Source organism: Pezoporus wallicus, unplaced genomic scaffold (genome assembly GCF_028554395.1).
Source record: "Pezoporus wallicus isolate ANWC-B61680 ecotype Strahan unplaced genomic scaffold, APGP_CSIRO_Pwel_v1 contig_6155, whole genome shotgun sequence".
Taxonomy (NCBI): domain Eukaryota; kingdom Metazoa; phylum Chordata; class Aves; order Psittaciformes; family Psittacidae; genus Pezoporus; species Pezoporus wallicus.
The window spans coordinates 1,861,135-1,886,794 of record NW_026637610.1 but is presented as its reverse complement, the minus strand read 5'-3'; the positions used below and the strand labels follow the sequence as shown (position 1 = coordinate 1,886,794).

At 37.2% G+C, this 25,660-nt stretch overlaps 1 protein-coding gene across 40 annotated transcripts in view; it reads right to left on the bottom strand.

Annotated features, from left to right (window-relative positions):
- Positions 1–25,660, bottom strand: part of RBFOX1 (RNA binding fox-1 homolog 1) — a 1,274,017-nt gene that overhangs the window by 146,016 nt on the left and 1,102,341 nt on the right. The window contains exon 1 of one of the 40 annotated variants that reach the window (XM_057406636.1): positions 12,950–12,970. The exons of 38 other annotated variants lie outside the window; for them this stretch is intronic. In XM_057406636.1, the coding sequence (XP_057262619.1) occupies positions 12,950–12,955 (6 nt within the window). In that variant the 5' untranslated portion in view covers positions 12,956–12,970. Of the gene's footprint in view, positions 1–6,260; positions 6,395–12,949; positions 12,971–25,660 lie in introns of those variants that run through there. One more of the 40 variants, XM_057406625.1, reaches the window with a different exon arrangement.

Below are 25,660 nucleotides of genomic sequence, written 5' to 3'. Positions count from 1 at the left end.
AGAGACATCAAATGATAGGTGGACCACTCGGTGGATAAAGAACTGGCTGGATGGCCGCACGCAAAGAGTTGTGGTCAATGGCTCAGTGTCCAGCTGGAGACCAGTAACAAGTGGTGTCCTTCAGGGATCGGTGTTGGGACCGGTCTTGTTTAACATCTTTGTCGGTGACATGGACAGTGGGATTGAGTGTGCTCTCAGCAAGTTTGCCGATGACACCAAGCTGTGTGGTTCGGTTGATACGCCGGAGGGAAGGAATGGCATCCAGAGGGACCTTGACATGCTTGTGAGGTGGGCTGATGCCAAGTGCAAGGTCCTACAGCTGGGTCGGAACAATTCCAGGCACAGCTGCTGGTTGGGCAGAGAAGAGATTCAGAGCAGCCCTGTGGAGAAGGACTTGGGAGTGTTGGTTGATGAGAAAATGAACATGAGCCGCCTTCAGTGTGCGCTCACAGCCCAGAAAGCCAACCGCATCCTGGGCTGCATCAAAAGGAGCGTGACCAGCAGGTCAAAGGAGGTGATTCTGCCCCTCTGCTCTGCTCTCGTGAGACCTCACTTGGAGTATTGTGTGCAGTTTTGATGTCTTCAACATAAAAAGGACATGGAACTGTTGGAACAAGTCCAGAGGAGGGCCACAAGGATGGTCAGGGGACTGGAGCACCTCCCATATGAAGACAGGCTGAGAAAGTTGGGGCTGTTCAGCCTGGAGAAGAGAAGGCTGTGTGGAGACCTCACAGCAGCCTTCCAGTATCTGAAGGGGGGCTATACGGATGCTGGGGAGGGACTGTTCATTAGGGACTGTAGTGATAGGACAAGGGATAATGGGTTAAAACTTAAACAGGGGAACTTTGGACTGGATATAAGGAAGAAGTTCTTTACTGTAAGGGTGGTGAGGCACTGGAATGGGTTGCACAGGGAAGTTGTGAATGCTCCACCCTCGGTGGTGTTCAAGGCCAGGTTGGACAGAGCCTTGGGTGACATGGTTTGTGTGTGAGGCGTCCCTTCCCATGGCAGAGGGGTTGGAACTAGGTGATGCTAAGGTCCTTTCCAACCGTAACTATTCTATGATTCTATGACATGGTTTAGTGTGAGGTGTCCCTGCACATGGCGGGGGGGGTTGAACTAGATAATCCTAAGGTCCTTTCCAACCCTAACTATTCTATGATTCTATGATTAAATAATCAGCTGTACGTTAACTGCAATCTAGAAAAGAACCCCACATAGTTCAGATGAAACCCAGATTTCACATACAATTTCAGGAGCACAAAAATATATCTGCCATAAATGTATAACTATTCAGAAGTGGTTGAAGATATTCATAAGTATGTATATTGCCATTTTGTAGTTCCAGTCTACTCAATCTAGTTAATGCAGTCAACTGTCATCAAAATAAATTTCTGAAAACCAGTAGTAGAAGAGACACCAATATTAATAAATAATTACCTTGAACCAAGGTATTCATGCATGAAACTTCTACTTCCCCGGAAAATTTATTGTGCTAGGTAATCTTGGACAAACAGAACTACCTGTATAGAAATGATAACGTTTTCTCAGTGATCATGGAAGCAAAAGAGGAATTTTAGATGTTTCCAAGAAGTTAACCAGATAAATACAGACACCCAGAGCTTCGTCTCCAATAACGAAGTCCTTCCCCCTGAACAACAGTTCACTGGGATTGGAAGTTCACTAGAATCCATACTTTTTATATTCAAATATAATCTAAACTTTCTGCATGTTGCTGTAAACGACAAAACTTTTGAAGTGTTTGGAAGTAAACAGGGCAATTTGTTCAGACTCTTTGCACAAGGTTGCTTTCTTTTTTTCAGAGATAACCATGTCCTGTGAAGATACTCCACTGAATGTAATTTTTTGTTTCACCTTTCACTGCTTCCACTTTGCAGAAATTGTTACAGCTTTTTAACTTAAAGCTACTGAACTGAGCAAGAATAGTGAAGTAGAAGCATAGGTCCAGTGCAGTCAGTCTGACCTAATTATGGAGATATTAAATTAGACTGAATGTTGGATTATGTACCAGTTTTAGGAATATAGTGAACTTTTCTGTCACATCATCAGCAAGAAAGTGACAATGCCCAACATGTCACCATCTGCAAGCTCAGAAGAAATCTGGGTGCTCTTTTTGTGCATCTGCACTATCAGCAGGTTTGGCTTTTTGAGCCCCATAATTGTTCAGTATATGCAACCCAGCTCTCCATGAAGCCTGGGCACATAATATATTTTTGCCATCTCAACCAGCAGACTGTGAGCCTCTAGCCGGAGAGCTTCTTAAAGCATCACAATCAATTCTGGAATGACCTGTCTGGGTATCAATTACACTTAGCAGCAGGCTTCTGGAAAAATAAGCAAGGTAAGGAACAATTCAGGAAAATCTCTTCACCAGTAATCAGGAAAATATGCAATAACTATTCTTTCTGTAAGTTCATTTATTTTGCCAACTTACTTTCAAACGTAAGCTGAAACAATGAGATTCGGAAAAAGTCTACACTTGTGAACTCAGGTAAACAAATACCCATGCTATCTTAAGAACATACAGGAGGAGAAAGACTACAAAAGAATAAATACTTGACCTGAGAGAGTAGCAGTGATTGGAAAATGGAAAACTGCTACAATTTCAACAGAAGGGATGGTAACCCTTCAGGTTATACAAGTGCACATGCAAGACTGTTATTTTACATGGATTTAAGATATTTCTTCCCTTATGTTTAGGTTCAACAATACTTTGATATAAACCCAAAGAGTCTGTCAGAGCACTCTATTCCCTGAAGAAACAGGAGAGGAATGGTATATAGGAAGCAGCAGATAGACCAATCCCACCCATGAAGTGGCAAACAGACAATAAATAGGTAGGACAGCCCAGAGGGTGCAGACGACATTTTAAAGATTTGCACATATGTGCCACATTGGTTTATCCAATTTAAATGTTAAGAAATTACTTCGGAATTGTATCTTAGGAAACATGTATCAGCTGTGAAAAGTAAAAATATCTGGCTATGGCATTTAAGATCATTTAACTGCACTCTTTGTTATGTGGTCTGCAGCCCAAGCTCCTGCTCAAAGCTGGGTTAGTTACAACACCAGGCCCAGGGGCTCAGGGCCTACGCACTCTCTAGGCAACCTGTTCCAATGCTAAACTGTTTTCATGGGGAAGGTTTTTCCTCATGTCTAGTTGGAAACTCTCTTCTTCCAGTTTATGTGTGTTGCCTCTTGTCCGCCCACTGTGCACCTCTGTGCAGAGACTAGCTCCATCTTCTCAATAGCATCCTGGTAGACATCAGAAGGCTGCTGTTAGCTCATACTGGACCCTTCTCCAGGATGAACAAGTACAGTTCCCTCATCTTCTTACCACATAGCATGTGCTCCAGGACAGGATCATCTTGGGGGCCCTCTGCTGAACCTACATTAGTTGATCAACATTTTTCTTATATTAGAGTGCTCCAAACTGGGGTAAATACCTTAGGTGTGATTGAACAAGTACCAGGTAAAGGAAGATCATCATTTCCCTCAATTTACTGGCTATGTTCCTGTTTATACAGCCAGAATACTGTTGGCTTCCTCTGTTGCCAGAGCAAATATACTGAACTAATACGATTACACTAATCCAGTAGAAATTCATTGATGGAAATGCTTGTATTACACACTGACATGAAGATCTGTTCAGCTGTAAGCAGGTCAGAATGGCTTACAGGAAAACCAATGTAAGGGGCAAAGAGGTTATGAGACTGTATCTTTCTGGGCAAGCAGAATGACAACGTAAGAAGCTTGGATAGTCTCACTATTATCCTCTTGGTTCCAAAGAAGAAACAGCTCTGCCATTACAGAAGTTTCAAGTTGGAGTCAGAATTTCAGTAAGAAGGAATTCTAGTAATAACAAAAGTATCTATTCTTTAAGAAAGTCCTGACCAATTTATCTTGCCTCTAAGCATCAAAGAAAACTTTGCATTCTTTCCTCACAGCACACACTACCCTGCATGATCATTTTAACATGATAATTGAGGTAAATACAAGAGTGAAAGGGTAGGACAGACAGTGGGGAATGTGTATTTTCAAGGTAAAAGTAGATAAAGGTATTATGAGTACTAGCATTTACATAGGGAGTTGCATCACCCACCATAAACCAGTTATTTAGCAGGTTGCTTCACAGCTAAGAGAGCTCCTCACCCTACCTCTACCCCATTTAACACATTAGCCTATACTAATGGTGAGCTCTCATCCAGAAATACACAGCACCTCTGCCTGGGGGTATTATCACATGATGCAAATGAAGCTGTAAAGAGAAATCAACTCATCAATCACAATCACAAGGGGACGCTGAGCAATGAAAAAGGATTAGCATTTCAGCCCTGCTCAGGTCTTCCCTATCACCACCCTACTTTAATTAAATACCACCTCAGGTGCTTTATTACCCTTAGAATTCTCAGTGTTGAAGTCTAGCATTCTGGAATCTCAGTGCTAAAGCTAATTAGAAATGAGAAAAAGAAAAATGTTCATTAAAAAAATGCAGGATTCCCCTAATAGAAATGAGCTACACCTTGGAATAAAATTCTGCCTTTCTGTGGATTTAGAATAACATGTTAAATAGCTTTCATTAAGGTGAAACCTTATACTTTGAACCACATGCCTGCCATTGTCTTTCATAAGTAAAGCTAGGTTTAGCTTTATCTACCAAACCACTGTTAGAATTTAGAAGATTCCTGGCTTATGGTTAGCTGATAAGAGCCTTAATTCCTCTTCTTCTAACATTTGATACACTAATTTGAATTTTTTCAGACTTGGCACACTCAAGGGCTTTTTGCCTTACTTCCCTGGATATACATAAGCTAGTCATTACTATTTATGAAGGCGATGAAAGAAAACATTAAACAGTCAAAGAAATATAAATCTTAGATTCTAACACAGAGAGTGCAACAGCAGGATTAAAAACAAAACAGAATGAAAAAAACCTGAAGCAAATAGAAAGACATTTGCAATTTAAAGCAATACAATATAGCTGAAAAGCAGTTTTCGTTTCCACTTGACTGCCAAGTGACCTGACTCGGGATTTTATGGCTTTCCCAGGAACAAGCTGATGATATCAGTAACATCCAAAACTTAGCAGCGAAATTGCACTGTCATGAGCAAAAGTGAGAAGTAGACAGAACTTCTGATTTAAGTGATGTTTTCCTAATATTTAGCTATATTAAAATGGAATATAAATCTGTTTTCTGTTCAGCACATTAGATAAATTTACCTTTACACAGAAGACCTGAATAAAGCTGACAGCCCACTCAGCTAATTAGGGGTGAGGCTTTCTTGTCCAATTTTGTGTTTCAGACTTATTTTTAATGTGAGATGATTTTCCAATGCAAATAATACCTTAAATATTAACAATTTAAGACCTATAGTTTTTAAAAAATAATAATCATTGTTATTTGAATAATGTAAAAAAAAAGGAATTTACTTAAATTTAGCCCCAAATTATGTTTTGTTTAAAGTACCAGTTAAATGCTTCACCCTAATGAAAATACTATTACTTCTAATTCCAAATGAAACAGATGGCTTGATAGAGTTACTTATTCAACATATGGAAACCAATTACTGAGCTCTGAAGAATCAACAGCAAACTCTCAGTCATTTTTAATTCAATTTGACTAGAAAGAAAAAAATACAAGAATACAACATATAAATGAAAGAATCCAGCTTCTAATATGACTGCTTTAGTTTGAACTGTAATGGAACAAGGAGGGTTTCAAAAATATCTGAGCTATGATATTAGATATTGTTTGTAGCACTGTTTTCTGTTTATGAACAATTTTTACAGAAAATAACAATTCGCAATGCATGTGCAATTTTACATCCATCTACCACTTTAAACCCCCCAAAATTAGAAGTTCCTCCATAAACAGTTCTCTCATCATAAACATGCACACAGATGCTCCTGAAGCTTCTTCTGAAACAATGCTGCTCTCAAAGCAAGACACAAAAACCATCCACAAATGGATCAACTGACAGAAGATTTTCTCAGAGACAGCAAAAGAATATACTGTGAAGGTAGCAAGGAAGGTGTGACAGCGCTGCACTGCTCATTCCTGGGACAGGCCAACATAGCAGGACTTGCTTTTCTAGTCGGGCAAAGCAAATGAAAATTGTTATTAAACTGCAAGGAACAATCAACACACCAGTTTTACTACTACTGCGAAAAGCATCATCTCTAATAACATAACTGTAGCTGATGCTTTGGAAAAGTAGTAAGAGCAAATGATTCTTACCCTGGTCTTATCATTGCCATTTTCTTTAGTCAAGGATGTAGAGGTTTGCCAGCTAGGTCTGTGGCAGTTTATCATTGCCTTAAATACAATCAGTAGCTAAAGTGAATTCAACTACTTTCTTTTCCATCCCAAGCAAACTGCAACTTTCTAAAGCTCTAGCAAAAGTTTGCCATTTTTGCTTAATTTCTTCCTATAAGCTTATATAACAATATATTTTAAAGGTGCCCCTGCATTATCCTCAGCTGGTGGGCAGAACTGTACTTCAGAATATTTTTCAGAACTCCATTTGTTAAAAGGAAAAAAGGCTGCTTAGGCGGTTAATGTTTTCTGTGCAGAACAGTCACTATGTGGGAGTGCCTCATTTGCATAGTGGTGTGTGGGTAGGAGTTGGACAAGCACACTGAAGGGTATGACAATCAAAACCAGATATGTGGGAAATTCTTTTAAATGTGAAGAGACCTCACCCAGGTTTTACTCACTTAGGTAAACATTATTTCTAAGGGAGAAATAAATTTCTGCAAAGGAGCAAGAAATAAACTACACAGGAGGTAAAAATTGGCTCCAAGCACTGCAATTTCTATGGTGTACCAACCTACACCCAAGAACAATTTCTTATTCTGTCCTAGGTCTAGCAGAGCAAAAATCAATGAGAAATGGAATTTTGATCAATGTTAAAGATTTGCATGTGATTTTACCAGTAAATGACTTGCAGAACAAGTTATAGCTGATTTCTGCCACTGTCATTCTGTCAATTTAATAATAGATCCCTCTTTTGATGTAATGACTGCCATTAGCATTCCAAATATAGTGAACCATTTTGTTAATCTCTCTACAGAGGAGAAAACTTAAGTAAAAACGCAAAACAGAAGGCAACCTGGGCCAGTTTCTTCTGCACAGTACTTGTCTTTAATCCACTGCTCACTGGAAATGTAAATCCAGTTCCTTACCAAACTGGGAGAGAATAAATTCCTGGTTTAAACCGATTTGATACTACTGGCCAGCAAAAAATTACTCTGCAAAAGCCAAAACGAAAGCTTGATTTTTCAAGCAACAGAGATTTTTAAGCACTCCATGCAACTGCCTTCTCCTTTCTAAATTCAGCTGACCAAAGTGACTCATGCACTTGGCAAGAAAATTAGACATTGGTACAAATTTTGAAAGTTGGTTCTGGGGCCTGTCTGCACATGATGTAACCATCCACCAACTACTTTGATTCTAGGGAGACTCTTCAAGTTTTCGTAAGCTCACAATGTGGTCCAACCTACTTTCATGTATTTTACGAGCAACTGCTTTCTTCTGCTGGATAGCAACACAGACCTGTGGGACACTCAGCCTACATCAAGAGCCCATTCGTTAAGCACTTCCCCCTGCCCGTGGGATGGTACCCACAAAGCAGTGATAGATCTCGTCTGGACACTGTTGCCCCACATCACCTATATAATCTGTTAGAGGTTAGGACAGTGTCTACAAACAACTTGGGCTTAGCCTTCTTTAGGAAGCAAATACTCTGAAGACTCCCTGATCAGTATCCTCAGGTCTTTCCAGCCTAAATTTAGCAAGTCATACCACACAACCTAAATAAGCTACTACCATTTACTCCCTATCAGTTTTTAAAATATACAATAGGGGTTGGTGTACTTCTTGCATTTCCTCTGCATTACCATAATTCAGACAATATAGATTTACACAGATATAAAAGGAGAGCATGAATAAGGAGATTTATTTCTCTCTCTTTTCTTTTACATGTGAAACAGATACATGAATTTCTCCTGGAAAAGGACTAATTCTACTTGGACAACTCCTGTGTTGACCACTCCTTGAAGACAGTGTAAGCTCCAACAGTGACCCTTCAAGAATCCCAGCTTATGGCTGTTTAAAAGAAGCACTGTATTAGTATAACAGAAGAATCTCACCTCATATATAAGAGACTCTCCACAGTAAGGGTGCCTTCCATATAGGAAGGAGCACATCCTAAGCAATCCTCCTCACCCAACCTGCATTCATGTGGGAGCAAACACTGAGCTGTTTTCTATGTCACTAACCAGTTCCTTACAATCTCGTAAATTCCTCATGTATTTTATTACATATGACATTACATATGACCACTTCAATGTAATTTTAAATAAATGGATGTAAACTGCTATTTAAAGTTACCATGTTCTAAAAACAATGCATAATGGAAAAAGCAGGGCAATTAAATATGTCAATCTTACAACCTGCTGTGGCAAATAGTCATCTCCAGTATATGTGTGTTGCACAGTTCTCTTGGGAATCTTCAAGTTCTCTGGATGGACCTATTCAATTTCTTATTATTACCTCAGGTAATAAAATAATAAAAATAAATAAAATAAATTTACCAGCCAGGTAAAATAAATAAATAAAACCAAAACCCAACAAAATCATCCACAAACCCAAACACCTTTCTAACAAGAAAAAAAAAACCAACCCTTAAAGGTTTTCCAGAATAACCTGGAAGTGGTGAAGACCTTTTTAGGCCCTTTTTGCTCTCTAGTGAACAATGCTAATGCCTGTTCAAGACCAGTATAACCATGCTACCCTTTCAAGTGCCAGAACACTCCCTCATAAGCTTCTGTGAGAAAAGCTCAAGATTACTTCAAGCTTTTTGCTCAGCAACTTGAAACTACAACTTTTCCTTCATGCGAAGAACACTCACACCTTGCAAGCTGCCAGCTCTGCTGTAAATACAGACTGCTGCACTTAAGCCAGTCTAGATGTTTACAGGGTTAGCTTGAGCTCCCAGTCCTGATCATTTTGTTTTATTCCATTCCATGGTCATTAACATCCAGGTTTAGTGGAGAAGCCATTTAATTGTTCAGTCAAAGAGTGGATTTCAATTTGCTGTTAAGTTATGGCATTAAGAAATACTACTGCCTAGTCCGTACTGCAGAACATTAAAAAGATGCTCACTTCACAAATGCAAGAAATGTATAAATGCAGCATCAAGTGATTCATCTGAAAAACATTAATGACACACAAAAGGCATGTGAAAACAAAACCAAAAGGCACTTCTATGGCTTTTAATTCTAAAACAGTTTTGGGTAAAATAAAACCTGAGTCTGTAAGAGGCACTGCATTTATCTGCTACAATTGCTCTAAAAGGCAGATATCTGTGAATTTGGTAACAGATGTAACAACATGACTGCAGTGTATTGTTAAAAATCAAACCTACCTCACTTTTTATGCAGATGCAACATTAAAGGCTCCTTCCTCAAAGATACCCCCTATACACTAATATACCCTGTATCTGGTGCTTTAGCTAGGCTGTAAAACTTCCTTCATGTAATACAGAAAGTAGGAAAGAAGCATGTCATAAAAGAGATACTTGCACTAGGTCTATGAAGTTTAACCTATTTGCTTATTATAAATTCTTGAGTGGGAATTCGGCTTCTTTTTATTCAGAGACTTTAAATTTTGCCTTTAAAAAATCTGCTGTAAGAGCATCCACCATAGTAATGACCAAGTTGGCATTTCTTATTGATGTGCTCACAAGGCCCAAGCATACATTGTGAGAAACACAATAATAGCGTAGTCCCATTGTTTCCAGCTTAGTACTATTGGGCTTACTGTTAATTTTCAGCACAGGCCTATATTACAAAATACAGCCAATTAAGATAAAAAACATTACAAATGACATTTAGGAAGACACAGATGATTCCCAAGAACTAAACAAGCAGCATATCGAGAGAAAAATCAGTTTTCGCAAATTGATCCACAGTTTTAGATAACATACAAAGTGATTAATAAAAAATGATGCTGAACAGGGGTTTCTCAAAAGATTCTCTTTCCAGAAAGGTAAGACTGTAACACTAGTTAAATGTTCCCATACAAGATCCTCATTTCTGCTAGGAAAAGTATGCAAGTGCAAGAAACAGCTATTGACACATAACCAGAAAATACTGCTGCTTGATTACCATCTATAGAATCTGAACTCCAAATCTACATGCAGTATCTGGTGAAAAAAAAAAAAGGGGGGGGGAATAAAATCACTGCTTCTCAAAGAAAGGACAAAAGCAATAGGGAGAGATTATGAGACTTTTAATTTAAATATGAAGTTTAACTCACAGACGTTTTTCAGGTTGGTTTGCTTTTTAAGATTTGAATGTATCACACCAGATCTTCACCTTCTACTTCTGGACTATGAAAAGCAGACAGGGAAGATATAACAAAGCAAATTTAGACAGGTTGTTAATTCTTGATCTCTCTTAAAAGTATGTATGTGATGCTGATAAGCAATGTCAGGGAGGAACAGAGGTAGCCAAGGAAATCTCTACTACCAGTTCTATTTTCTTAGAAAAACCTCTTTCTACAAACAATCCCAATACAGCAAAATTAATTCAATCTTATATCTTAATAAATTTTTTCACTGCCTTTATTTTACGGAACAAGCACTAACCACTTTCAAATATTTTGTGTACTTTTCTGAATTCTTTTTGCTAATGTTGTCATTTTAAGGATGATCTGTTTAAACCTACCAAAATGAATTACTTCAATCCTGTGAAAAATCAGAATGGATTTTTAAAAATCTTATAATGACATTATTTTGATTAACGATGATAAAGATGGCAAATTCTAATATTTTATTTTATGCATAGTGCACATGTGTCTCAGTCGTATTTTCTTTCACTAATATTCAGTCACTTTAGGAGAACCCTTTCTTGTGACTGATTTTGGCTATCTGCCACAGGCAGCACAGATTTAAACATGCAGGAAAGATCCTCAGCAGTGTGAATTCTCAAAAACCCTCCCGTCATTCAAGTTGGAAAGCTCAATATTTTGATGTAGCGAGAATATAGGTTTGACATTTTTCATGTAGGAAAATAACACTAACTTGTTAACAGGTGAATCACAAACAATTAGTATATGAAGGCAACAGGGAAGGAAGAGACGGCAGCAAATAGATTCACACAGTTTCATCAGTTTTTTTCAGAAATCTCTTGTGGTCTTGTCCATTTACCACCTGCTAAGCCCAAATTGTATACATGCCTCTTAAAAAACTGTCAACAACAGAAATACAGATTCATTTTTAAGTCTGCTCTTTTGCTGATAAGTACTGTTTGTAGAAGAAAGATCATCCTTCTGGTCCTTCTCTGACTCACATACACAGAAAATGGTATGGACTGGTCTCAAGCAGAAGCCAAAAGAATTAAAGCAAGCCCCTGTAAACTTGACTTGCATGTAACTGCTGCCATCTTAATAAGGTGAGAGCAGATTTTAATTCCCAAGCAGATTCAGAAGCTGCAGCCCAGTCCCTGCCATACGGAGACAGCCTGGAATCTGTCAAGTTCACTTAGTGAATTTTATCTTTGGGGAGTCAGTCAGGCAAGCTACATCAGAATAAACAGGATGCTGTTGAGATCTGGAGGCTAATGCTGGTACAGGCTGGACTACTGAACCAAAAAAAAACCCCAATTTTAAATAAACATGTGGTGACTAGAAAAATTAACAATAATTAAAGCTGCATAAGCACAAAAATGACTACATGTGATTTTTACTGGGCTCTGAAAGATACCGTTCTCTCTCTGACTTCAGGAATTAGCCAGACTTTCCATTTCTTTCCCTTACTCCTTGTATAGTAATATATAACAAGAATATTTAAGGCTTTATATCAGCTTTATGTATTGATCATTTTAAACACCCTATTTAAATGCTACACCTAATTACACAACCATTTAACATTTGTTCAAAGAAACATAAAAGTACACAATGTCATGTTTATATGATCGATACACAAGTCTAAGCTGCTTCTTCGTGCTTCAATACAGGGATACAAAAACTGGGGTCTCCAAACCTATCAAATTCTTCTGATGGATGGGGATAAGATAGAGTTTGTTGTGCTCTGGGTAAAAGCCAGAATGTTAAATGTAATCTTCTGCACATGCTTTTACTGATATTCAGCATAAAAATAAGCCTTATCCTTTTTTATTAGTTGGTCTGAGCCAGAACCAATTCTTTTGATGTCACCTAGCTTATAAAATGCAGCACTATAAGCAAGGGAGGTTTTAAAATGCTTCACAGACTTTATCCATTATATTAATGGGTTTCAAATTGCAATCTGTGGAGCACTTTTTGGTGCTGATCCATAGGCAGCTGGCCAGTCACCTGGAGCTGGCTCCTCTCCTTGTTTCCCTCTGCTTATTCACTATAAAAGACAGAGCTGAAAACAGGCAAACAAAAAAGTGCCACTTTTAATGCCATTTTTCTAGACAAACAGTTACAGTGCTTGCCACATGACCATCCTGAGAATAAAGGACTATGCAATTATGAAAGGCAACACAGCTTGCTGGTAGCATGCACAGTGGACCACAGTAGGAAGGAGAGGGGGAATATGGAACACAATAGAAATAAGGGGTTTTACTGTAAGATTAATTTGATTACACTTTAAGGTGAATGAGTAAAACAGCTAATTTTTCAGCATTCCCTATTTTCAGGCAACAAGCCAAATTTTACCTCATACCCCAATCAGATGAACTTACTCTATGTTATTATTTTCCAGAATTATTTACAGTTTAAACCGCTTCTTTTAAGAATACCCTGATAAATACTCTTTAGACATGACATCTTGCACTGGAAAGACTATTTCTTTGAATACTCCAAGTGACACCTACAGATTCATCTAGGGACTTCAAGTTCCCTCTATATATCAAGTAAGCAAAGAAAGCTACACTGACCTGCATCAACCAGGGTAGGAAAGGCTTCTGGGAACCTAATCAGCAAATCATAATAAACAAAGTATTAACCTACTAATTAAAAAAAAATAAATATACTACTAGCCTTTCATTTAAATTGTTTCTTCTTTTCAGATACGTACTTTTAATGCATTTTAGCAGGCTTTCCACAGCTATATCACTTTATCTTGACTGAGAAATATACCCACCGTAGCAGATTCCAGAGGTTGTGTAGTCACTAAATTAAGTCAACACCAATAGTACACTATTGCTTAATAGTAAACAGATTCAACAGCTGAAATTATTTAAGCTATCAGTAATAGCTATTATTAGATCACAGAAAACATTTGTGAGTGCATGCCCAAACAAATTATAAATAGCACACAGCAGGAGATCAGTTCATTCAAAGCAGCACTGGAATGTGTAATTTACTGGTTTCAGTTCCATTAAAGGAGGCTGTGGTATGGTAGAATCTGTGCTCCACTGAAATCTTCCACTTGTGAGGAACAGGCCAGCCTTTCTAGTCAAGGAAAGCCTGATTGATAAAGCCACCAGAGAGGCAAGATGACTAATAAGAAATACTTGTTCCTCAGTCTTTGGTTCATGAGATCCACCATTGCTCCAGTATAATAATGTGGACAGCCTGGTTAGATTTAAGAAACATCTCCAAGTGCTCCTAGTTTGTCTTTTTCAGTACAAAATGGTACCACAGTAGCCTAAATATAGCCTAAGACCTAAGTATTTATTATGCCCAAAACATGATGTTTAAAACCCCTTCTGTTTTGCAATGAAGAAATTTCCTGCTTAGACTTAGGGTCTCTCTTGACCCAGAAGATGGAATCTCTCACAGTAAATTACATGTGCCTAGTTCAGACATCAGGAACAAAAGACTTTAAAAAACCCAAACAAAACAACACTGATAAACAACAGTCCCACCCCCACCATCCCCCGAAGCAACAAAACACAATAACCACCACAGTTTAAAATAGATTGTAAAGCCACTGATCTAACTTGTAAGGATTCCATCATTCCTTCATTTCTTCCCTGCTGCCTTCCTATTTTCCTTTCCCTGTAAGTCTACATCTGCATAATTTATCAGTGGTTCTCAGTATGGAGAATCCATGGGTTTGTTCTGTGAAGCACACTGACTTCAAAAGTAGTATGAAAACATAAAAAGAGTAAAAATCTGGATGGTGACAGTGATGGCAATGAAGCAGTCAGTCAGTCTAGGGTTATCCTGGTCCTTCGAAGAACAAATCAGGGTCACTTGGCCAGATAATAAGTAGTTGTTTTCTAACACACTTCTGCTTTCACTAAAGCAACACCAGCTATTGTGGCATTCAGTTGGAATGAAGAGGGTACACATCATTTCTGGAGAACACACTCCCCTCAGAGTACAGACCAGTACTGCAGGAAGATGTGCTGCCCTGTGGCTCTGCTAGAAGTCTGTAATCCTATGGACATTAGAAGCAGAACAACTGTAAAATATTAGTAGCAACAACATACTGCTAACATCAGGCTAAAGAAAGATACTTCCTCTCAGGTAACTGAGCTGTGTTACTGAGGAGGAATGGGAAAGGGACTGGATTTTGAACTACTGATTGATTAGATACCTGTCCCAGAATAGACTTGTGGCCCTAATACACGAAGAATTGATGCTGTTCCATCTACAAGCACAGTTTTTCCCGGAAGATCTTGTAAGGTATCAGCACAATGTAATTCAAATTGTATTATTTAAATAATCAGTTCTCCTTCTGGATTAAAATAGAATGTAAACGGCTGCAAAAACTTAATAGATGCTCCAATGACTGTACCTTGATATAGATGATGTGAGCCCTGCCATTTAACTTTCCTATGAAGGTACAGAAAAATAAAAAATAATTATCTTTTTAGAAGACTTGCAAGAAAGTCTTCTGGCATACTGTCAACTATTTTAATCAAAATATGTTTCAAGCATGGTTCAGAATTAAGGCAGGTCACATAGGATTTTATTTCAATTCATTTCAAAATGTATATTCTTTCATGTACCTATGATGGTAAAAAGCAGGGTACAGAAGATGGGAAATTTTCATGCTTTTTAACATTCAAGAGTATGTTCAAAGGATCTGTCAAGTATTTTTGCTGGATGTGCTTAATCCTAGAGCTTTCAGGCACAGCTTGTTACTTCCTTTCCACTTCAGCACAGTTTTGTGATGTATTTATGAGGCTGAGACTAAACTAGGTCTGCTTCTATTAGATCACACTGCCATCATAAAGCACAAAATACACACATATTCTGAATATAACAGTAAGGCAAATACTTGTATCGAATGCTCTTTTTAATTTTAATACAGAACACTGTTGCATCACTACATTAGTATTTTAAATCATATGTAATTATTTCAATAAAGTGGTTCCTGCTGGCTTTAGTAATATAAAAGACGTGTTGCTATCCCTACAGTTGTCTGCAAAAGTTTTCAAGAAGAGAGCTCATTTATAAGAACAGAAGTACAGCATTTCTGTTTCCAGATTCCCACTCCGTAGACTTCTGTTTTACATGTTTCCTGTCCCTGATTGCTCAATGCCACCATGTGTATATCATCATTTATAGGAAGAGCACAAGAAAATCTCTTCAGCGATAAATGGTGTGCTACATTTACATCATTTCACAGCAAAAAAAACAACCAACCAACCAACCAAACACCCCCACCACCACCCCCCCCCACCAAACCCAAACAAACCAACCACAAACTAATCACTTTTTACTCAACTTTCACTAGAACTGGCACTATCAAATTGTTTAGTTGTTGGCCATTACAATGATGTCAGCTATCACAAGGGTGGGAGCCATCAGAGTTCACTTGCCTGCCCCACAGCATTGAGCATGTGGGCACAACTGGCTCTCATGCTCTGGGGTTTCATGCTGGGGAGAATCAGGAACCTGCTGCTTCAAGCAGTGTGAGCTACTCCTCTGCTCAAGGAGTAACTAGTTCCAAAGCAGATTTGAGTAAATAGGTGATGCGCCCACTATTCAAACAAAGTGAAAACGATGGCAGCTAAAGTTAATCCTCCAAGGGCATAAACCATACTGTTAGACATGTGTATACTGCCTATTCTATGAACTTTATCATGAGGGGACAGGAGGTCCCCTGGCAGAGGTAGGGCACCAAGCCAGAAGCAGCAATACCTTAAATCATCTCTACGTGGGTTGCCAGAGCTGGCCACTCCGACCTCGAGTATGTACTAATTTTGCTGACAACTGTAATTTTTAAAAACTGAAACATATGCCCATTTCAAACATGGGGAAATGAAACATGGATAGGTTTCATGATTTCACAATGCCACACAGCTCTTCAGGGGCACAAATGAAAGTAGGATCCAGGAATATTCATTTATAGATACTAACCTAAATTCTCTCTTGGTCCAGACATTCAATCATACAAGTAACATTTATGTTCCAGAAAACTCAATCCCATACGTATTCTCAATATTAAAGCACTTCAAAAGTGATTAAAAATATTTTAAAACAACAGGAGAATCTGTTGAATGATATATTTAGCTTCCCAAAGTTTTTTATCATATTGTTTGAGTATCTGCATAATCCTTCCTTTCCTTCAGTTTAAGGAAGGGCTGGTCTTGGTTGTATGGGCCAAGTGAACAACTCCAGAGTTTTCAGACTGCTTCTTGCATGGATTCACCACACTGTTTACAGCACATCCCTGTCTCTCCTGAAGAAACAGATTATACTGATTCCCTACATCTCTATCATATATGTTGTCATAATTACAGCTTCTAAGGTGCTTGGAAGATTAAATTCTGCTCATTTGATTTTTCTTTGCACATATACTCCAAACATGCTGTTCTTTCTCTGCACAGAAGAAATTTTATCTTTTACATGAATTTTATCTTTTACAGGTTAAAATCGTTCTCTAGTGAAAGCTCAGTAATATACACCCATTTATTCATACCAGACTCTGTTCAGTACTCCTTTCTAACTTCATATCTCCAGTATGGCAACCTAATTAGCTACAAGAAATATAATAAAATAGAACATCAGATGTATATCTCCAAGCGTACTCCTTAATATTGTGTTTTGGACTGCCAGAACAAACATGATCATCTGTACCAACCTGTGTTTTCTTATTTCAAAACAGCAAAAGCAAAAGTCACAGGAATGGATATTTTAAAATCTACCTCATCTTCCAAACCTGAGCCTTAAGCTACATCCAGCAGTTGAGAGTTAAAAGAACAAAGATGACACCCTCAATTGCTGAGTTTATGAAAGTACTTTCACTTTAAATGCTCATGCTCCGTGTCAAACATACCCCTTTAAAAGGATTTCATACCACAAATTGCATTCAAAATTGCAACTATAAAGTATCTGATAACATTTAATAGCCTCTAGGTATAATCAGCATAAAACCAGCATAAAAGACTCTCAATATGAATATGAAATGTTTAAACCAAATGTGATGGAACCTCATGGGGAATCCTGCCACACATGCAGTCCTTTCTTCTAGGAGGTCCTTCAGCTGTCTACCTTCACTGTCCTTGTAGGGGGTACAGCAAAATCACACGGAAAAGAAAAGAAACCTAAGCATCGGCATGCCGCAGAAGTGTTTAACCATTGCTTCAATGAAGCAAGCTTTGATCACTTGCTAGAAAAAAGCAGTGACCTGTCCTTTAAGGCGAGCATTTTCTCTTTTGATCTGTTGAACTCATTTAAACTGAATTCCAAGCATTAGTGTCTTATTTAATACTCACTTATAAAAATATCATATAAACAGATAAAATTTCATGACACTCACAGATCTCCACTCCAGTTATTTTATATTAGCAGCTGTATTCAGGTGGTAACTTTGAAACATGTCGTAAGTAGGTTCTAATGTACTACAATATTTTCAGTAGTAAGTAGAAGCTACTGTATATATCAGCTAAATATAACCATGCTATTTATCTATTATTTATACCCTAAATACCGTATCTGACAAGGAAAGAGCAGGCATGCCAAACTGTCATTTCTGCATTTGTCTCAGTATAATATTAACTACCCATGTAAATGATATATAGGTATGATATATAGAAAACTACAAAGCTAAATTTGAGTACCTAAATGCAGAAACTGTATCAGAATCATCTACAACACATCCTTCATAGATTACAAAAGATAATGACACTCAAAATTGATTAATATATGTCCATTAAGAATTGGACTAAAATCTGCCTACTTATTTTAATTCCATTAATTCCCAAGTGATAAGAATATTTTTAGGCTTTGTGGACCTGGGATAAAATTCCAGAAAAGATAAATGAACTCTTCCTCCTCAGTGTGCAAGAGAAAAAGCAGCCCCTTGGATCAGATTTGGGACAACTTAAAATAACGATCACTGAAATCAAAGTTACATAATCCTAAAAATAAATTGAGGGTGGTGAGGCACTGGCACAGGTTGCCCAGAGAAGCTGTGGCTGCCCCACCCCCGGCAGTGTTCAAGGCCAGGTTGGATGGGGCTTGGAGCAACCTGGTCTAGTGGAAGGTGTCCCTGCCCATGGCAGGGGGTTGGAAATGGATGAGCTTTGAAATCCCTTCCAACCCAAACCATTCTGTGATTCTAAATTCATTCTTAAAAATCGAAATTCCTTTAATATTTCATGACCTACAGCTATTACAAATAATGTAGCAAACATCTGGACTCAAGACAGTGATACAAATTTTCCTAAAATTCAAATCTTTTGATCCCTGGAGATTATTATACCTAAACAGTAAGATTCACATTCCAAATTCTGACTCTAAATAGAAAAGAGTCTCAATTATTCTACCAACAAAAATGTCATTATCGTTAAACCTAAATTACTTATTCCTCATTTTTGCTAGGCAGAACTCACAATTTTTAGTCTGCTTTTACTCAAGATAGAATAATTTCCATATGAACTGGAGCTAGCTTTCTCCTACACCAACTCCTTTGCTTCTTAACGCTGCCACCTGGAAAGAAAATCTTGGAATTGTTGCATATTCATTTGTATCATTTCCAAGCTCTTCCTCATCCTAGCTCTATAGAAGACATCTGACCTATAGAATTATTCTCTTTCCCACTTGGCCACCTTTACATTTTTTATGATGATCCAGGGATTTATTTCAGTATGTAAAACACGAAGCTTTTAAATTTGTATCAGGACTGCTGAATTAAGTTCCTCTATAAATTCACTTGAATTTGCCTTTTGTCCTCAGCAGTAATTGTCTGTTGTTCCATCTCCTATATCTGATATTCTAACATTTCTAGACAAGCAAGATTTTTATGCATCCCTAGTATCAGGCAGTTGAAAACTCTTCTCTAATGTCAGTTACATTCTCCATGTAGTAGCACTGACCCGCTGAAATCATTTATTGCACAGCTGTTCTTTCCTATAATTTTTGGGGCCTGAATATAGCCAAGGCACAAACTTCTCCACTCATATATTTGATAAATATCAGTGGCAAATGAAATTCCTGCTGTTTGGACTAAACGAGTTCTAACCCCAGCAATGTTTTATGAACTCCCTCAACACAAAAAAAGAATGAAACAAAAAGGCTTACCTACTACAGTTCAGCAAAGAGTTGACAGCATTAGCACATAGCCTTTTCCACATCTTGGGATATATCTTCAGTATCAGCATGCATTAAATACTGCCCCTCTCCCAAAAAAAAAACAAAACAAAACAGCACCATTTTGCAGTTTTGAACCTGTTCCCTGGGTGTGTGAATTTCTGAAGAAAAGTTTAATCTTTTCATAACTGTTTTAGCAATACTATGATAAAATGGAAAGTCATTGGCAACTGAAAGCAATACATAAAAACTTCACAATCCTGATCCTTTTCTCTCTATCAAAGCAAAAGCCACAAGATGAAAAAAAAAGGAATGAAGATGAAATCTGTAATTAAAAAAACCCAAATTGTTCTAAGACTTTGAGATGGCTAGACTCTAAAATCAGATAAATACAGTTCAAATGTAATTAACGGCTTTAGACTCTGTGATCCTTCTGATCTACGGACTCACACGTGATTTGAAGAGGAGCTGTAAGTGTGGTAGTTAACTTCAGAAATTTAGAAGATATATTTACAACTTGTTGGGTACCTGTACAGTGGATGACTTTCGTTTTGGAAAACTAGATTTCACTGTTAGCAAATACATAACACTTCATAAATCTGTAGCACAACTTCAGGATTGATAGTACTTCAACATTAGAGGGAAGCAAATTTAACCATCAGAAATGAAAGAATAAACCTTACTACTTCTCTCTCCAGTCATGATCAGTACTACCGCATGCTCAGTATAAGCATCTTGCTAAATCAAAAAGGGTAAGATACTTGAGGCACTTAGCCCGTTGGCAAATCATGCTTGGGGATTTCTAGATGAATGACTTGTGTCTATGTTTACCACCTTTCAGAGTGCTCACTGTTTACTCTGAAGTTAATCCAGTTCCATAAACTAGTGATACATCAATGTAACAGATGTGCTTAAGTGACTATACATTATAAGGTGATTTGCTTTAGTTATAAAAACTCAGTAACCGGTTATAAGTTGAACTTAACAATCTGTAACCAATCAGCACCTACTGTATTAATTAGTTAGTGGATTGGTAATATCTAATTCTATGGAGTTCATAATTTCACTATATAACTTTCAAAAATATCTAAAGGTATTAAGAGTTGAAGCATAATGCCCTAGGTCTTGGTACAAGTTTAATTTATCCCTATAGTATCACTACATCACAAACAGTGTAACTTCTGCTCATCTCATGCTTACAAAATCCTACAATATAAATGTAAGTTTCTTCATCTCCAGGACACACAATGGAACCCAAGGAAAGGCTAGTGCTGCTCTCTAAAGCATCTACTCAGCAAATAAAATGCAAGCTTTGTTTAACAACTATGTTACCAGGTCATTTTCATTATTATCTACTTCTCTAGTCAATTTGTGACTTCCTGGCAGCTTGCAACCTAACTATGAATACTTGAGCTGCAAGTTTTGAAATGTGTCAAGAGTTCCTCCTGCTGCATTAGACTCCATCAGAACTCCTGCAGAGAAAATGGTATGAACTGCCACATGTTAAATCTATTTAAAAGATATGTTTTAAAATGCTTTTTCTTCTTTTTCTTTGATGCTCTCTATTGTGAAACTTTTATAATGCTGATCATAGAGAACCTCTTTCTTCAAAGCTAATAACATCATTGAATTGAGATTGGAAGCCAGAACTTTAGGCTTCAGACTGGAATGTTCTAAAGAGAGTTCTGAAAATTTTTTGCTCTTCAGTTTGAGAGGTCTGTCTGAATGATCTTCTGTCACAGCCAGCAAAGACCCTGTCTGCATCTTTCATCACACATTAAGTTTACAGGCTTGGCATGGAAATAGGTCACCACATACAGTTCTGTAACATTATACACAAGTCGTCTTAGTCTGTAGTCATTTTCAAAAACACACAGGTAGAAACACTGCGGGTTTCATTATGTGGAATAACAAGGTGTCAGATGGAAGCAAGACTTCCATAAAACATACCACATGGTTTGAGGTTTCACAGACTATAAGGCTGTTTTAACTAAAGGTAGGGGCAGAAGCTAAATTTTAAGTGTGATAAAACCTAAGGATACCGAAGCCCTTAATGTAAATACATGCATTTTGAAGTGATACATATTTGTATTAAATTGTCAAACTACATTGTTACTCTAAGTGTAATATTCCTGAAATGCCTTTACAAAGCCAGCTGGAAACCTTGACATTTCATCCATATTGTTATTTATATACATATTTACTGCTGCCACCTGCTTGTAACTTGGCTCATATCATGAAGCAGTACATTTCCCTTGTTTCATTATACTTTGACATTTCACTATAACTACATAGCTGCCCATTTCTCAGTTTCCAGTTGCTCTGTAGCTGCTCTTGAATTATACTGGCCTAGTAACAGAATAAAGATCTTTCTCCGTGGTAGTACTAACCTCTTTTTTCCATACCCAGATGGTACAAATCGCTGCTGGCACATGTAACAATTATAGCACAGCTTCTGTTGCTTAAATGAACCCCCATAAACCCCACAGAGTTAGATTAGATTAGGGAATTGGGAGGTGAGGAGAAGGTCTGGCCAGTGGTCTCAGCTGAAATAGATAAGTATTTGGTACAGCCTGTGTCTGGCTGTGATGGAGTGTACAGCATGCTTACTGTGTACTGTTCAGTGAGCCTCTTTCTAAGGGAGAAAGAAAAATTAGCTAATAAAGTTAATAAACCTTATTTCATAATCAGTATCACAACACACACTTTTACTATTATTCAAATAACTGGGTTATTTGAATACCTCATGATGGCTCATAAAACTGACGCTTTCAAAGCAATAATGCTGGAAACAGCAGTCACCAAGAGAAACACAGATCCACTGCTCAAATTTACCCATGTTCTTGCTTCATTCAGACCATCAAGTGAATTAACCATCTCTTTGATATTTCTGAAGGAGGCTGATGACCACTATCCACACCCTCAGCCATTTAAAAATACATATACATTTCCAGTTCCTTTCCATATGTCTCAAAGTGGAAATGCCAGCAACTGGATGTAATGTAATAGGATTAAACGAAGAGGTCCTATGAGAACACTAAACTAAGATGGTTTGGAGGAGGAGAAAAATTCACTCTGGGCCAACTTACTTGACAGACAAACTGTTTCCATGTTGTCAGTCCAAGAGTTTGTCATGAGCCATTTTGATCGTATAGCATGAAGATGTTTACATGTGAAATAAATCTTTTATGACTTCACCAAAATTATACTGCTTTAAATTTAATGCAAGCTAGAATGCAACTGAGCACACACATCTGTGTGCATACACATATTTAATAAATTTTTTTTTAGAAAAATCCTCTATGCCTTCAGTATTTAAAATATAATAAAATTGAGGGACAAAATATATGAAAGAACAATATTAAAAATTACGGTAAAACTATGTACATTTGGCATTCATTCAGGTCATACTAAATAATTTCAAATGTTTCTAAGAATGCACCTGCTCTCCCTTTCCCTAAACTCTGTCCTGCTCAGAATAACAGAGGAAGTCTTGTTGTGTACCTGAAAGGTGAATGGTTACAGACTTACTGAAGCAAGGGACAAAAGGAAAGAATTTACTGTCATTTTTCCAATCCCCAACTTACAAAGGAAATGGTAGTTTTTCCCACTGGAAGTTTATTAAAAAGCCAAAACTGAATCTATTTAGTGTTCAGAGTGCTAAATTACTGCCTCATATTGCACTTCTAAATCAAATATAATATGGGTATTTACAGAAACCTGTACTTTTAATTGCTAAAATTTATTTGACAATGTACTAAAATCACTAGAACTGCAGGCGAAGTACTAACCTACTGTCTTGATCACAACCACATTTCAGAACAGAATGGGAAAAGGTAAAGGTATTTTCTCAGAAGGCAGATACGGAAAAACAAAAACACAGAAACTCAAGCACTGGAGAAAACAATCTTAAGTTTGTAAACCTCTTTTCTTTTTTAGCTGGGATTGAGCAAACCCACCCTCATTCATCCAATCTCAAAATAAAGGCCAGGTTTCAAAAACCAGCTTAGTTTCTAGTTTCTGTTTAGGCCCTGGAAAAGAAAAGGTTTACTTTATATAGTCTAGTACCCTTGAAAATCTTCAACTTTTCTGGAAATTTATTTTGGTATCTAAATTTGGTTTTATGAAAACTGTTAAGGATAAAATATATAAAGATTTCTTTTTCATGTTAAAAATAACAGGGTATGCCTCATCTCACCAGGGACAAAAGCTTCAACAAAAGCTTCACATACATTCTTCCTGATGAAACTGCAGATTCTGGAATGAAATACTGATAGACATCTGCCAAAAGTGAACCCCAAAAATGTCTCAGGAAAATCACAAATACTTAGGAACCATCTACCACAGTGAGGAAATAGAAACTTGCCTGTCACACTCGCATATAAACACACTGTTGAAAACAATGGGAACATATCACCTCATGGATATGAATATACGTGTATGAAATTAAGCAACAATGCAACCTGAACAGTCAAAGTTGCTTCCCTTCTTTAATCAACACCTCCAAAAGTAAGTCTAACACAAAGTTAGTACACAAAGAAGTACAGCTACAATCTATGTCCTTCAGAGCAGTTGGCATTATGCTCCCCTAAAGCATTCATGCTCAATGAATGCTTCCTGCACTCATGACCTTTGCTGTTTGCACTAACAGCAGTCCTTGAAAACACTGAGAAAATCACATTAATCAAAATTAGCAACAGAAGCTTATTATTTTAGTCTTTTCCAGAAATGACCTGACCAGCAGAAACTTTGAAACCTTCTTTAATCTGAAAGAATCTGTCTCTGAAAAGAGCGTTAAATACTTGTGTGATGGCACTTACCTCTTCCCATTGTTTTGCTTTTGAACCAGTGAAAACTTAAAAGAATTTTATTACCAAAAGGCTTTTCAAACATTGATTTGGAGACAGTTGAAAAATCTTGAGTTTAATAATGAGAATCAGGGTTTCAGTCAAAGCAGTTATATTATCTCTTTAAATTAATAAAACAGTGTTTTTCCCATACCGCCTAAATTCCGTTTCTGTTTATAATGCTGCACACATGTGGCAGAGGTTGTTTGGTTTAATTTCCAGCTGTAAGAAAACCAAATGCAGACATAGCAGGAGTGAAGAAGGAAGAAGCTGTGATAAAACAGGTTGAAGACCTGCAATGCATTCATGATATCTGAGGAAGAAACATTAAAACAACCTATTTTAATACCTGGAAATAATATTTTTTGAAGTCTGCTGCTTGATTTAGGCTCTAAAATGGCTAAGTATTAGAAAAAGAAATAAATCAGAGTTAAGACTAGGAGAGGTAAGCAACAAAAACAATATATGCATGGGAAAAATAAGTAGGAGCAGAAAAAAAAAGCAAGCAAGAAATTAAAACACAGCACAAGAAAAACATGTTACATTTTAAGAAAAAGATCTGAGAGAATAGAAAAACGACACTAAGTCTTGGTCTCACTTATCACGACTTTAATTTCAATTAATTAAATACTACATAGAATCTTTGAATTCATTGAGTAATGTGGTTCTGCTATTTACACTTACTTAAAAAAAAACCCAAACTTACAGAAATTTGTAATGCAACTGTTATCCAGTTACTAAACTTTATGGAGTAACATAATTTTAAAAGAATATTATCTCATTAATAACTTAAATATTTTGTTCTTCACAAGTACTTTTAATTTAGCTTTGTAAAACCCAAGCTTTATGTATTTATCTTTTCTTCATCATGAACCTGTACTAGTATTTTAAAGAAAATTACACATAAGACACAGATTCAAACTACACTTAAAAATCGAAATTTAGTTAGCTTAAAAAAAAAAAAAATCAATTTTCAAAGAACTTTTTCCTACACTTTCCAAATAACACACAGTGGAAACAAAACTTTTACACTACTAGACTTTAAACCAAGACTTTCACACTGTAGTCTGACCATCAAAAGCTGGTGTGAAATTCTGTAGCAGCTGCTCAGGGAAGCAAGGCCTATTTACATCCCTTACATGATCAAAGCAGGTGCAATGTATCTCTGAGTATGGAAGAGGAAAAGAACATTCTCCTATTTGCAATAAAGGCTGCTAACATGCATTTTTGTAACCACCTAAGCCACTAGGAAAATCTTGTTAGGTAAGTAAAACCTAAGAAATACTTTTGTTGATAGTTCTTCATATA